Source organism: Homalodisca vitripennis, chromosome 1 (assembly GCF_021130785.1).
Source record: "Homalodisca vitripennis isolate AUS2020 chromosome 1, UT_GWSS_2.1, whole genome shotgun sequence".
NCBI classification, from domain to species: Eukaryota; Metazoa; Arthropoda; class Insecta; order Hemiptera; family Cicadellidae; genus Homalodisca; species Homalodisca vitripennis.
The window spans coordinates 48,932,747-48,945,802 of NC_060207.1; the positions used below are offsets into that span (position 1 = coordinate 48,932,747).

A 13,056-nucleotide genomic window follows, 5' to 3' on the forward strand; every position below is an offset into this window, starting at 1 on the left:
TAAAAATAAAACTTTAATATTTTCTATTTCTTTTTTATATTAATCCTAACCTCTTTTGGTTTAATATATTATTTATTGTGTAGCTTTTACAGATCACAATTCATTTATGGTTTGTTATACAATAGTAACTTTACTTTCAAACATACCTGAAATTCTTAAATGATTACAGAATTTAAGAGCGAGCTGTACTGGTGACTATCTTAATTTTAGCCCTATAAGAACAATGTTAAACCTCACAATTTTACAACCTTTTTCTTGGTTGTAGACATTTTGGGATTTTTAAGAATGTTTGCCCTTTTTTTTGTTTTTCACTAAAAAAACTCTTGTACTTCTTTGTTTAAAGTTTGTTATTGATGATGGAAGATTTGAAAGGATAATAGGGTTTCAGACATTTACCATCATTTTATCTTAAAATGTATAACACAATATTTCAGGGAAATATTGAAATCAATCCCCTTTGTCAGGTGGGAAGGTAGAGTACATGAAAAAACAAAGATAAAACGAAGAGAAAGAAAATGGCTCAAATATACCAGAAAACTGCTTGGAATCCAGGAAGGAGAAAATGAACCCAGGCCCTGTCACTGCACAGGGTACAAGAGACAATTACAAGAATTAAAGAGCATTATCACATGTCACACCAGCACAGTGAAAGTGGGATAGTTACTTTGTTTTATAAACCTTTTACCGCCACAGACCTTCTATTCAGCGGTCACATTTAATTTGAAATCCGCCATGGACCTTGTGTGCTTGACTCTGGTATTCAGACTGAGGAATGCAAAGAACCGATTAGATCGGATTTGCACATTTTATGTACTACACAGTTTCTAAAGAACCATTCTAATAGTTGCTTTGTGTAAAACTAGAATATTATTATACCTACGACTGGTAAAAGAACAAAATATTTCAAGTAGGCCGTGATGCATCAGCTGTATGCTTCACTCAGAAGATTAACATTTTTTGTAAATAGAATTAAAACTATTTTTATTTCTCAAGTGTTTTGGATGTGCAACCTTAAATTAGTTTTTCTATGCACTTTGGATTATTGGTATATCAATAACAGAATTAAAGTATCATTCCAACATTTTAAATAAATTTTATATTTTCCAGGGTTGCAGTAATGTCATTTTTACAAACTGTAAAAAAAAGTTCGTCAATGTTTGAACAGTAACATATACAATGTAAGACTTCAAATGGGCTATGTTGACCAAACAGTAATACATAGCTTCAGTTAATGTAAAAGCAGATTTATAATTGTTTAAAAAGATGTCAGCAAATTATTAAATTTTTCTGTGGTGAAATTCTATGGCCAAGAATAAGGGCATAAACGTTTTTTAAGTTTTACATTGGTCTTACAGGGTAAAACTGAAGATTGTTTTACTAATTGGCTCCTAATATAAATTTACAACAATAGGATATCAATTTAAAATCCAAACACAAATAAAACCAGAAGAGCAAAATCATAAGTGACTGACTATATTGACAAGTAATTATCACAGCTTACTGTTGACATTTGACTGCAAAGAGTTATTACTAAAACTTCTGATTTGTCTAGAAAATTGTTTTTGGGAAGTGAGAATGTTTTTAATTAGCACTTAAATTCTAGTAAAGAGTGTTATTGAAATTATTTTACTGTTGTAGAATAATTTTATAATATTAAATCCCAGCTTACTAATTAACTTTTTTATTATTTTTAATATTTTGAAATTTGTTAATGTTTATCTAACTTCAGTTATTTGTTTGAAAATTGTTAATTCACTTTTATATTGTTCATGATAATACGTTATTTTGAACTGAGGTAAAACTTATGCTAATAAACTTAATTAATCATTTCCTGAACGGTCAATTAATTTAAGCAGCGTTATTTTATTTACAAACTAAATGGATGTTTGTGTTCAGAGAGATGAGACAACGAGCAAATCAGTGGAGGAACAGCCAGTGTCAAAGCCTGTTCCGGTAAGTGAACTGTTATAAACCAAGACAGTTGTTTCCAGATATAAATTTAATTGACATCTTTATCAAAAGCCTGTTATATTATTATAACCCTCAACCAAAATATATCAGATTATTCTAACTCTGTGAGGACAGTGTCAAAAATTTGATGCGCATTCACACACACACAAATACAATTATTCACTTTTCATTTCATTTTACAAATGTACTAAAATACACTAAGTGATAAATCACAGTTCAAATACAGTAAACGATCTATAAAATAAAAGTCGGTAAGGTTTAACCATGAGACACAGCTATTACGAAAGCAATATGTAGTAAGTAGAGGTGTTTAATTTGGTTTGGTACAGAACAGCTGTCTAAATTGAAACAAATAGGCTTATTCTTTTCTGAATCAGAATAACGTTTTTGTTCATGTGGTCTTTTTCTCAAAAACTACCATGGTTCATGTACTGTCTAATAGTCTTCTAAGTATTAAATGAAGAATATGTTGAACAACTATATTATTTATAGAATGTTGTTTTAGCATGACAAAATTCCTCAATAAAACTTAGCATATATGGCATGGTTATTTCTTAAAAGAAACATTTAATGAGATTTTATTTGTGAGTTAGACTATTGAATTGTTTATTTAAAGTTAACAGACATCACAACAGTGTTTAGTTTCAAAGGTGGATCCTTATCTTTTAACAAAATCACTAAGGTTTATTAGAATATACATTATTTCTTACTTTCATTATAAAACTATTTTCTATAAACTTATACTTCTTCAGATGCAGATAATGTTTCAGTTTTGTGGTTTGTTCCATAAATAGTATAATGTGCTAACCTTGGTTTTGTTATTCAAATTATACAAAATGGTTCTCAAATGAGTTGTATTCAGAAATTAAGTTTCCCTACTTTATTTCCAGAATTTAAAGCAGCACAAATGATTTTCTTATGGCAGTAATTTAGGAAGGGTGTGCTAATATCAGTGATCATTGTAGCTTTGAACTAGCCCACTTGTCCTGTACAAGCCAATCAACAATGGAGGCTCTACTTTGGTTGCCATCAGTTGAAAGATTTACAGTCTTAATTTTTGTTTTAACACTGAACATTAAAGGACTGAGAAATTTGTGTAATGTACTGTTTATAGTGAACATACATTCAATGAATGGTGGCTATTATTGTTTATTGAAGGAAGGGAGAACAATGATCATGATTAGTGTTGCATTAAGCTTATAATCTCTATTCAATTTGACATCATCAGTCTGATGGATGCTTACGAGGAATAGCATATGGAGTCTGTGCAATTGTTCTTACAACTTCCCATATGTTCCCACATTCAATCATTATCTTGCTGGTCAACATTTTGTGAATATTGATGAAGTGAAATGTGCAGCAATTACCTGGTTGAGGCATTTTTCAGTGGATTTGTTTCATGTTCTATAACATATCATATTACAACAAAATGAGAAAAAATAATCCAGCTCATGTAATTTTCAACTAGGTTTTAATTTTGGTAATACATGAACACTTGCTTCTTAAACAATCCCCTCTTATAAGTAAAATATTTAGAGCATGTTAAAAATAGAATGTTGTTGATTGTATTTCCTAAATATTTTAGTTAAAGTAAAAAAAATTGAGAACTTTTCAGTTAGTAGCATTATAAACATAGGAAAACAAAAAAATTAAGAAACAACCTGATATATGCAAATCAAAGTAGCGACATCATATGACACTAATTGAAGACATGGTCTGGTGTGATGCAAACTAAAACTTATGATGGTCGGTCAACAAGTGAGAATGATATATGTCAGGTAACTTGAAAATAATTCTAGTTTGTAAATAATGAGTTGTATTTTTGAAAAGTCACCAATGAAAGTTAAATAGACTTATATCTGAGAAAGCGCCCCCATTCTATGAATATGCTACTGTGATATCAACAGCTGTTATCTGATATCCTAGATAATATGCACTTACTTTTTTACAATAATAAATTTGAATGTTCAGATCAGTAAATGTATCTAGAATTTGAGTTTGAGGATCTTTACCTATCAACTGATGTTTCATGCAGTAATGGGTGTGGGGGATAGACGAATCTCATCCCTTTTAAATTAAAGATTCAGCATGTTTGGCAAATTTGGATCTAAACTTAAAAATATTAGTAGAAAAAGTTGATTTCCCAGAAGTTGTTCCCACTAAACAAAATTGCTTCTTCTACTAAATGTCTTTGCCATTAAGTCCATACAGCTATTACATTGTGATAAATATCATGAAGGAACAAAAATATTTACTTTCCCTAATCTTATATGAGTAGGTTTCCTCTCTGGAAATCCTCCAAATCGGATTTTAGCTGTAATGAATTCACAAGCTATACTCTTGGAGGGTATATCAACCAAGCAAAGCATTTAAGACATTTAATACTGTCAGATTTAAATTGATTTGTAATTTTATTTATACAAATTTTTTAATATTTTTAAACATGCTTATAAAATAAAGTGGTTTTAACTGAATAATTAAAAGTATGAGCTTGTATTACAAAAATCCTGAACTAAGTACCAATATACACGCAATTTATCCCACCTCCTGCTTGCGGTGCTGCCGAACCAATCAGAATTTCTTTCAGTTCTAGGATTGGGTGGAAACAAATAATTAATTTGTAATTTAAGTTCCTATAGCTGAAAACACATAAAATATATGATTTGATTTATGCTAAAGTTGTAATTAAAATTTCTTGTAGTCTTGTCTAAGAATTTTTTAATATATTTTTATTTCCTCAGACATTTTAGATGAAGAAAAGAATGCCACTAGTTTGGATAGTAAATACATAGTACTAGTAGATACAATCCAATGTCTTAAATACTCATGTTGAAAATTATCAGTCAAAGTCATCCACCAACCTATTACCTGTTTATAAACACTAATTTTAATTGTGATTGTTTAGGATCAGGTTGATAATTTATAAGAAGGGAAAAAGAAAAAATATTTACCTGCTTTTTATGTGTATAAATGGTGAAGAGCTAGATATTTCCATTTAGTTTTACTGTTTACAGTTTAACCTGTTGATATAATAAACATTCTTTTAATAGTATTCAGTCATATTAAACAGAATAACTGGAGCCATGGTGTATTATACTGGCTGCTGTTGTGTTGTCAATCTGTTTGTGCTCTGCCTCTGTCTCCCTATCCTCCCCCTCCTCCATTTACACAGCTTCTGTGCTGTTTTGTCTTATGTGCCTCTCTAATGGTTGTGACAGATGCGCAAGATCTCTCGGTTCCTCGTCAGTCCAGTGGTCGAGTCCGCTACCAAGGTAACCTGATGTTGTGAATGTGATGGCACAGTTGACTAACTAATGTATGCACTCAGTTCCACTAAACTGCTATGTTTTTAGTATATTGCATTGTAATGTTTTACACCAAACAAACCATATAAGCTCTTTTCAAACCTGAAAAGTTTTTGTTCTATATTCAATGGCGATGCACTTATAATATTTCCCAAAGGTATTTAATTTTTTTTAAGTTTGTTCTTCCAATTAAAAAAATCACACCCCCTTCGATGGACTACACCTTCACTCATAATGTTGGGATTATATTTTCACACCACAAGTACAATGAATATTGGATGCTGAGTGATTTTTAAAGTGAAGAAATGTTATAACACCATATAGCTCATAAACTGATTTCCACTGGTGTCTTAATCATGTTGATACAGTGATTTGTCATACTGTAATGAAAGAAATTGTAATGGTATGCCTAGGTGTTGCATACATAATGTTTGCCATTCATAATCGGTGCCTGCCAATCGTTCTTTTTAGTTGAAGATTTAAAAAGCATATATATGATTATACATTTCACTTAAATAATATAGTGTAGTAGTACTACTTAACAGGAATGTTATAAAATATATTTTTGAAAATCTGACAAACAAAAACATTTGAATTATGATTACTTTTCCCCCAAAACGGTTTTAAATGTGAAATAACCCCACTTACCACTGTGTTAGTTAAAAATTTGCAAATCTGCATCTGGTCATCTTCAATTTGCAAATTATACTGTTTATCGTTGATATTAATAGCTTATAGTAGCCAATATCTGTTTATGATAAGTAGACAGTACCAACCCTTATAAAGAGTGTAAATGTGTTTTGGAGTTCAAATCTTATATATTGGAAACCTGACCAAACTCAGGCAATTTTGAATAACAATAAAATAATACACAAATTATTATCTATAGTAATACTTATAGAATACTATAGAAAACTATATTCTACTGAGTCACCAAGAACTGTGTTCACCATTTCAGCTGGAATACTTTCACTAATTCATGTTGTACACAAAAAATTGTAAAAACGTTGTAATTTATTCTAAACATAGTAGATTTATTGTGTTCCAAGGTAGTATTGAGTTGTTCCGTTGTGGAACATTTAAAAAGCTTGAGTTCCTCCTCTTTCATTGTTGCTAACTCTAGTCCTAATCCTGTTGATGCTGTGTTTGTAGTAATGATTATAATGTTTCAAATTATGGTAAGAAAAAGTTCTTTTTATAATAAATAGTTTATGATCTGCATTCTCGGTTTCAGGTCTGCATTCACAAAACCGTTGTAAATGTTGTCTTGCATTTGTTCTGTTTAAAAATGCAAATAATAGATTCATAGTTTTCTATTTTCCTGAAATGTATATAGCAAAACTAATCTTGTTTAATAGAAGTTAAATTATGCAGTAACTATACTTGTCTTGCTTGTTGTCAATTCTTTAATGTGACAAAATATGTGGTTTTTATGGCTTTTTTTAACATCATAAATCATACTAATGATTTTTTTTTTTTCAAAATAAACCTTATTAGTGTTCTTTTGACCTGTTGAGGAGTACTGATGGCTATAACTGTCAACCTGTCAAGGGTATGCCAGAGTAAACAAAAATTATCATTAATGGACTATAGGGAGTAAAGAAAGCTTTTTAGATGTATTTATTCAAAATGTATTGAAATGCAAAAGACCAAAAATAATACATTATTTTCACTTTCTAGATATTAAAACTGAATTTTTTTTTTCTAGAATTTTGATAAAGTAAGATAATTTGAAAGATGGAGGTGTACAAGAGGAGTGTTGCGAAACATGTTAATACATTTAATAGTTTTGTTGCAAAAATATTGTACACTTGTGACTCCTATATTCTTGTAGAAGTCTACATAAAATTTGGTTGCATTTTAGTAAAGTATTTGTTCTTTGATGCTTTGCTTAGTACATGAGGATAAATTTTGTTATTTGTCACTAACTAAATACAATTTTAGGGTAATAACTGTAGTAAGTTCTGTTTTACTTTCACTAGTAAAAGCCATGTCAGTACTCTTCAGCACAAAATTAATATTTCAGCTTGATATGCTTTCTTGAAAGAACTCCAAGTAATTTATAGTTGAGAAGATTTCAAGGTTTCTTACTTGCAGGTGGTGTCCGGTGAGTCTGAAGACCTGCCAAGCCATGAAATCACCCCTCCAGACACTGTGTATTCAACCACCAATGATGGTACCTATTTTTATATACTTAAATATTTGTGGTAACAATTTGTAGTTATTAATGTTCTACATATATATTTTTATAAAAACAGCTCTGTAGAATGATATACAATAAACCCTTTGAGAGCTGAATTATAATTGCTATGCACTACTTTCACTGGCACTAACGATCTAATAACTTCTAATCTGAAATCATATAATGCCTTCTTTGATCTGTACATATTGTGTAAACCATGGGCATTCATCAATATTTTTGTAATGTGGGTGACATTTTTTTGTACCATCGCGTCGACTTTCTGCCACAGGTGTAGTAACTAAGTATTTGATCAGCTCTATCAACTCCACTCATAAATGCATTATATTGTATAGTGGAGAGAGGCTTAAGTTTTGTTTTACCTCTTACTCTTGTTCACAAAATCTACCATCTCATTCTCTTGCTCTATAGAGATGTATGTCACAACGGCCTAGCCACAAAATCCCTGTGGAATGGATTTTGTGTGTGAGGAGCCTAGAGGACAAAATATAGCTATTATAAATATTGTTCATATAGACCGAGTGCCTGTTCCCTAATTTTTCTTTCAACAAATGTATGATTACTTTTTCTGTGTGTTCCTTCCCACCAACAATTTCATCATCAGAACCAGCATATACAAAAAACTTCAAATTAGTGCTTGATGCTCAGTTAATGTATAAAGTTTGGTGCTATATTTATGGCGTTTACCTTTAACAGACTGGTGAAAAAACAACCTCCCATGCCACCGCTTCATCAAGAGATAATTCTTTTTGAGGGTAATACATTGAGGGTGATTCATTTTATTGTTAAAATAATGTACTACCCGTTCCACTTTTTGATTGAGTTCTCCTTTTGTCCCTCGTTCGGCACTTTGCTACAGTGAATGTAACACAAAATGTTCAAAAAGCCATCCCTAGACATACTTTCTGAAGTACTATAGACCAAATAGTGGATCAATTTTCCAATAATCTTGGATTCTGTTTAGGCGAATCCTACCCATATGCAGTACTAAAGCAATACTAACTTTGAGTTCTGGCACTGTTAAGTTTTTCCACGAATTTATTCTTGACTTGGGTGTCAAGAGTATTTTTGAAATAAACCTGAAGAGCATATTCATTTGTACACTTACAAATTTCTTCAAGGAAAACAATGTCAACCTAAAGGTAAAACCAATCAATTGGTTTCCCCTCACCTGGTATGGGCACTAATAATGTGTCATTTCTCTTCAATTCGATTGATCTCATGTCTGTCATTGTTATAGACCATTTAGGGGCAGTGTAATAAATATCTGGATCTTCATCAGGTTCACTGGTTCTACATATTTATCATCAGTGTCGTCGGGTTCACCATCCATAACCTGTTGAACATTGTCATCTTCATTCAGACCCAGTCTCATTGCTGTGTAAATACTAATTATAAAAACACTTTAAAGCGCTGTTTCCAAAACAAAACCCTTAAAAAATGTGTTTACATGTTACCTGTAAATCCAAAAATTCCCAAAAACTAAAACCAACGTAACTCTATATGAATATAGGCTTGAACAACTATGTGGGAACAGTCCCAATTGACTTCAACAGATAGCTAAGCAACTAGAGGTTTAAAGCTTGCAATTTCATTGTTAACTGCCGGTGTGTAACTCCCTATTTGGCAAACATTGCTATTACTCGCTGGAGTGTAACCTACAGTGAATGTGTTAACCATTCAAATATTAATAGTCAAATAAGCCTATTCCAGCACAACACAAGTGTAAATGTACACTCAAGTAAAAAAAAAATACATACGGGATGTGTTCAAAAAGAATTGGGAATTTTAAAGTTTCATGTATTTGGAGAGTCCAAATGTTAAAATATTTTGTATCATGTTGGTACTCATACTCCCCTTAATAATACCACTTACTTGGATATCTTATTGTAAATTCTTTTGTCCCTCACTTTACAATTTTTCAATTTCATCCTGAAGTTTATTATAATTCTGTCTCAAAATCTACATATTGAGATATGTACATCCTGGTAAGGGTTACTTTACTGACTTTCTTTGGTACTTTTAAATTAATTATTCACTATTTCTCATTGTTGTTTCTTCTATTGTATGTTATCCTGGTAAGGGTTATTTTACTGACTTTCTTTGGTACTTTTAAATTAAATATTCACTATTTCTCGTTGTTGTTTCTTCTATTGTATGTTATCCCTTTCACTGAGTGACACAAAAAAGCAGTAAAATTTATTGAGAGAACAGCATCAGATTTAAAAAAATTTCTATCGTTCTCCTAACAAGTCTGCCTTTAAATGTCAGATAAAATCTGACTCCCAAAAAGTATGTAGGGCATGCATGAGATGTGCTTGGATTGAAGGAGTCTTTTCTTTTGCACTTATCAAACCTTATTTTTCTCAAATCGGCATATTTGGGAAAAAAATGTAATAATAACTTTACTTAAATGTTTTATTTTCACGTAACTGTTATTACACCCTGCTACATCACAACAGATTCCAGGCACAATGGTATTTACATAGTTTGTATAAAAAGCAATAAAATTGTAGTTGATAATAAATCCTGAAGAAACAAAAGTTCAAATTATTGTTTTTACTCTATTGAAACAGGTGAAAACGAGGTAGGACTAGTAAATGACCTAAACATTCTAATAAACGCAAACTGTTAGGTTATAAGTCAAATCAAAACCTAGAAACATGTAACAATAAACACTAATCAACATAATACACTAGTGTATTCACCACATCCACAAGTGTACAAACTAATATTTTTTTGGGAAATGGCAAATCCGTACAGTGGTAGGAACAGTGTGGCACGAGCAGCCAGGCGTTCCACTATGGGTGGTGATATCACCACCAGTGCTCGGCTCAGTCTAGCCCACCTCCTCTACTCTATATATCTTGCAAAAAAACAGTGAAATAGTAGATTTAGTTTTTAAAATATTATTAAAAACTTGTTATGTTTGTATTTAGTTAAATTTTATCTTTTAATTGATATTATGTTTTATAGTGATCTAATTTTATTGTGTATTTTTCTCATGTGAAACTAAAAAAAATAAATATATACTTTTATTTTATATTTAAAAAAAATTTTAAAATAAGATTTAGTAATTATGTTGTAATCATATTGTACTTATCAGTTTTATTTCTAAAATAATTGTTTTCAATTCAAGTGTTCACTTATTCAGAACACCCTATTTATTTTATAAACTGTGTTTAGGAATATCACGAGTTTAGATTAAGCCTATGCAAAAAAGTGAAAACATAGGTTTATACAAAAAGTAGTTATTTTTACAGTATTATGGATAGTAAAATAATGTTTAGTGTATGTGTGCAATTTTAGTTGTTGTACATAGTAGTATCAGTTGTTTTGAGGAAATATTTTTTTTAATGGTGTTTTGCATAAGAAACTGGAAAAATGTTCAAATTTTTTCAGTAAGTACTATTTGTTTTTATACATAACTAGCAGCTTCGCATGCAATTCTCTGTTGAAAAACTGGACAATGTATTCTTTTTCTATGACATAATAAACAGTCTAGAGATAATCGATAATCACTCAAAGCTATTCCAATCTCCTGATCCAATTTAGATTTAAGTTTAAAGAACAGAGGTTTGGGATCCTGAAGTCGTAAAGTGAAACAGTTTTTATAAGATTAGTATTTCCCTCTCACATTCCATGATAATTTATTGAAGTTCTTCGATGGCTTCAGTAACAATAAGAGTTAGCCTTTTTATCCCATTGACGAAAGTGTATCGTACAACTAAAAAGTTGCTGCGGTCAATACGGGTCTGTTCTGGTCGTTTGAATTCAACCTCGGTCTAATCTATTTACAGTTTCACAATTGATTTATGCTGTTGCACTAACCCAACCAATGGTCACATATGTTGGTTTCGGAATCTAACTTAGGTTAAATTTTGATGATTAAATGATTTTGATATTTTTACCGATCACTAAATATGTATTAGGGGTATATGCTTCAAGTATTAGGGCAATGTTATCTCCATTTGCTTTTCAATAACTACAGTAAAAAGGCCATACACAATGTTAAAGGAACTAACCAGATTAGCTTACGTTATGTGCAAACATTCACAACTTTATACAATAAGGTAGTTGTTATAACAGCGTATAAATAGTATTTCTATTGTATTAGATGGATGATTGATCATTGGCACAATCTAAATTTAAAATTAAATAACTTCCTATTTGCAATCTGCATTACACTACTGATTAAGCACTGTACAATAATTCAATATTTACTAAAATTTAAATGTTAACACATGTTTCTGCCTCTTTGATGAACTTCAGCTGAAAGTGTTAACAGCTGTTAAGTATCAGTTCAGTTTATATTATGTGTTGTAGCGCAATCTGCCGGATCCAATGTAAAACACTCCAATATCATAACATTCGAATGTAAACAAACTAATTTTTCAATTTGAATTCGACTTTATTTGGTGAAATGAATGTGTTATGGGTGATAAAAAGCACTCTTAAGTGTTAATTCAGACCAAAAGCTATACCTGTTCCAAATTTCAGCACAATCCGTATAGCAAGCAGTTTCAGCGTGATTCGAGGACAAACCTCCAAACATTCAAACTTTCGCATTTATAATATTAGTGGGATAAGTTAGCAGTATATGCATGTTTTGATGTGTTTTTAACTAAACAATTTATCTGTAAAGAAAATAAAAAAGAAGTTTATTGCTTAAATAAAACCGTTTTGATTTTATGAATGTTTTAGTAAAATGTTATAAAATCACATAAATACATTTGGCATTTTTCAGTAGCATTTTGAAAGAAATATTTAGAATTTTTCTGACGACAAACTTTTTTATTATGCTCCGGCACTAAAAGGGTTAAAAGACATCTAAAGAATGAAATGTATAGACTTGACATTTTGCGTACAATCTCAGCGAAGACTTAACATGACACATGGTTTCGTACCCCTACCTTGAACACTAGTGCGACAGTAGTAGATGTAAGGAGACAGGGGAGTATCAGCACAGTGGAGCTTTGCTCTACGCTTTAATAAAACCTCACATTGCTGTATCCTAAATCAAATTTTATTTTTTCTATTGTTGGTTAACAGAAACTGGTGGTTAAACAAAGTTTTACTGTATTTAAGTTAAGTGTATGTAGCTTATCCCTGCATTTTTTTAACTTATCTATCTTAAATGCAGTAGATGATGGCACAAGGTCGGAGAGGAGTTCTGGGGCTGCATCTATCAGCACTCCCCCTGTCCACCAGCTGACCCCCGACACCACCATCATGCCCCCGCCTGAGTCTCACCCCAAACTGTCACACCAGAACTCTCTGGACAACAAGTAAGAGCACAAACCTCAGTGTATTAGTTGTTCTAAAAGTCCTTAAGTCTAAACCAAAATCCTAAACCATTCATAGAACCAGTAAGATAATTATGATAAATTTATCATATGAGTTATTTAATGACTTCTCATTAAAACATTACATTTTAACAGTAGTATTATGAAAAACTGAAAATTTACAAATTATTTCTTAGGAATGGTCATTGTGGAATTAGAGAGTTCTCTTTATCTTGTAAACAGGGTTTTTGGATTTACTGCTGTACCCTTTTGTCGGATCTATTTTTACAATCAA

General features: G+C 31.1%; 1 protein-coding gene across 6 annotated transcripts in view; it reads left to right on the plus strand.

The window, feature by feature from the left end:
• The window catches only part of LOC124361122 (serine/threonine-protein kinase WNK1-like), a 163,606-nt gene that overhangs the window by 92,387 nt on the left and 58,163 nt on the right, over positions 1-13,056 (plus strand). For all 6 annotated transcript variants that reach the window (XM_046815158.1, XM_046815177.1, XM_046815183.1 and 3 more), the window contains exons 19-22: positions 1,897-1,953; positions 5,190-5,243; positions 7,374-7,452; positions 12,620-12,764. In XM_046815158.1, the coding sequence (XP_046671114.1) occupies positions 1,897-1,953; positions 5,190-5,243; positions 7,374-7,452; positions 12,620-12,764 (335 nt within the window). The remainder of the gene's footprint in view (positions 1-1,896; positions 1,954-5,189; positions 5,244-7,373; positions 7,453-12,619; positions 12,765-13,056) is intronic.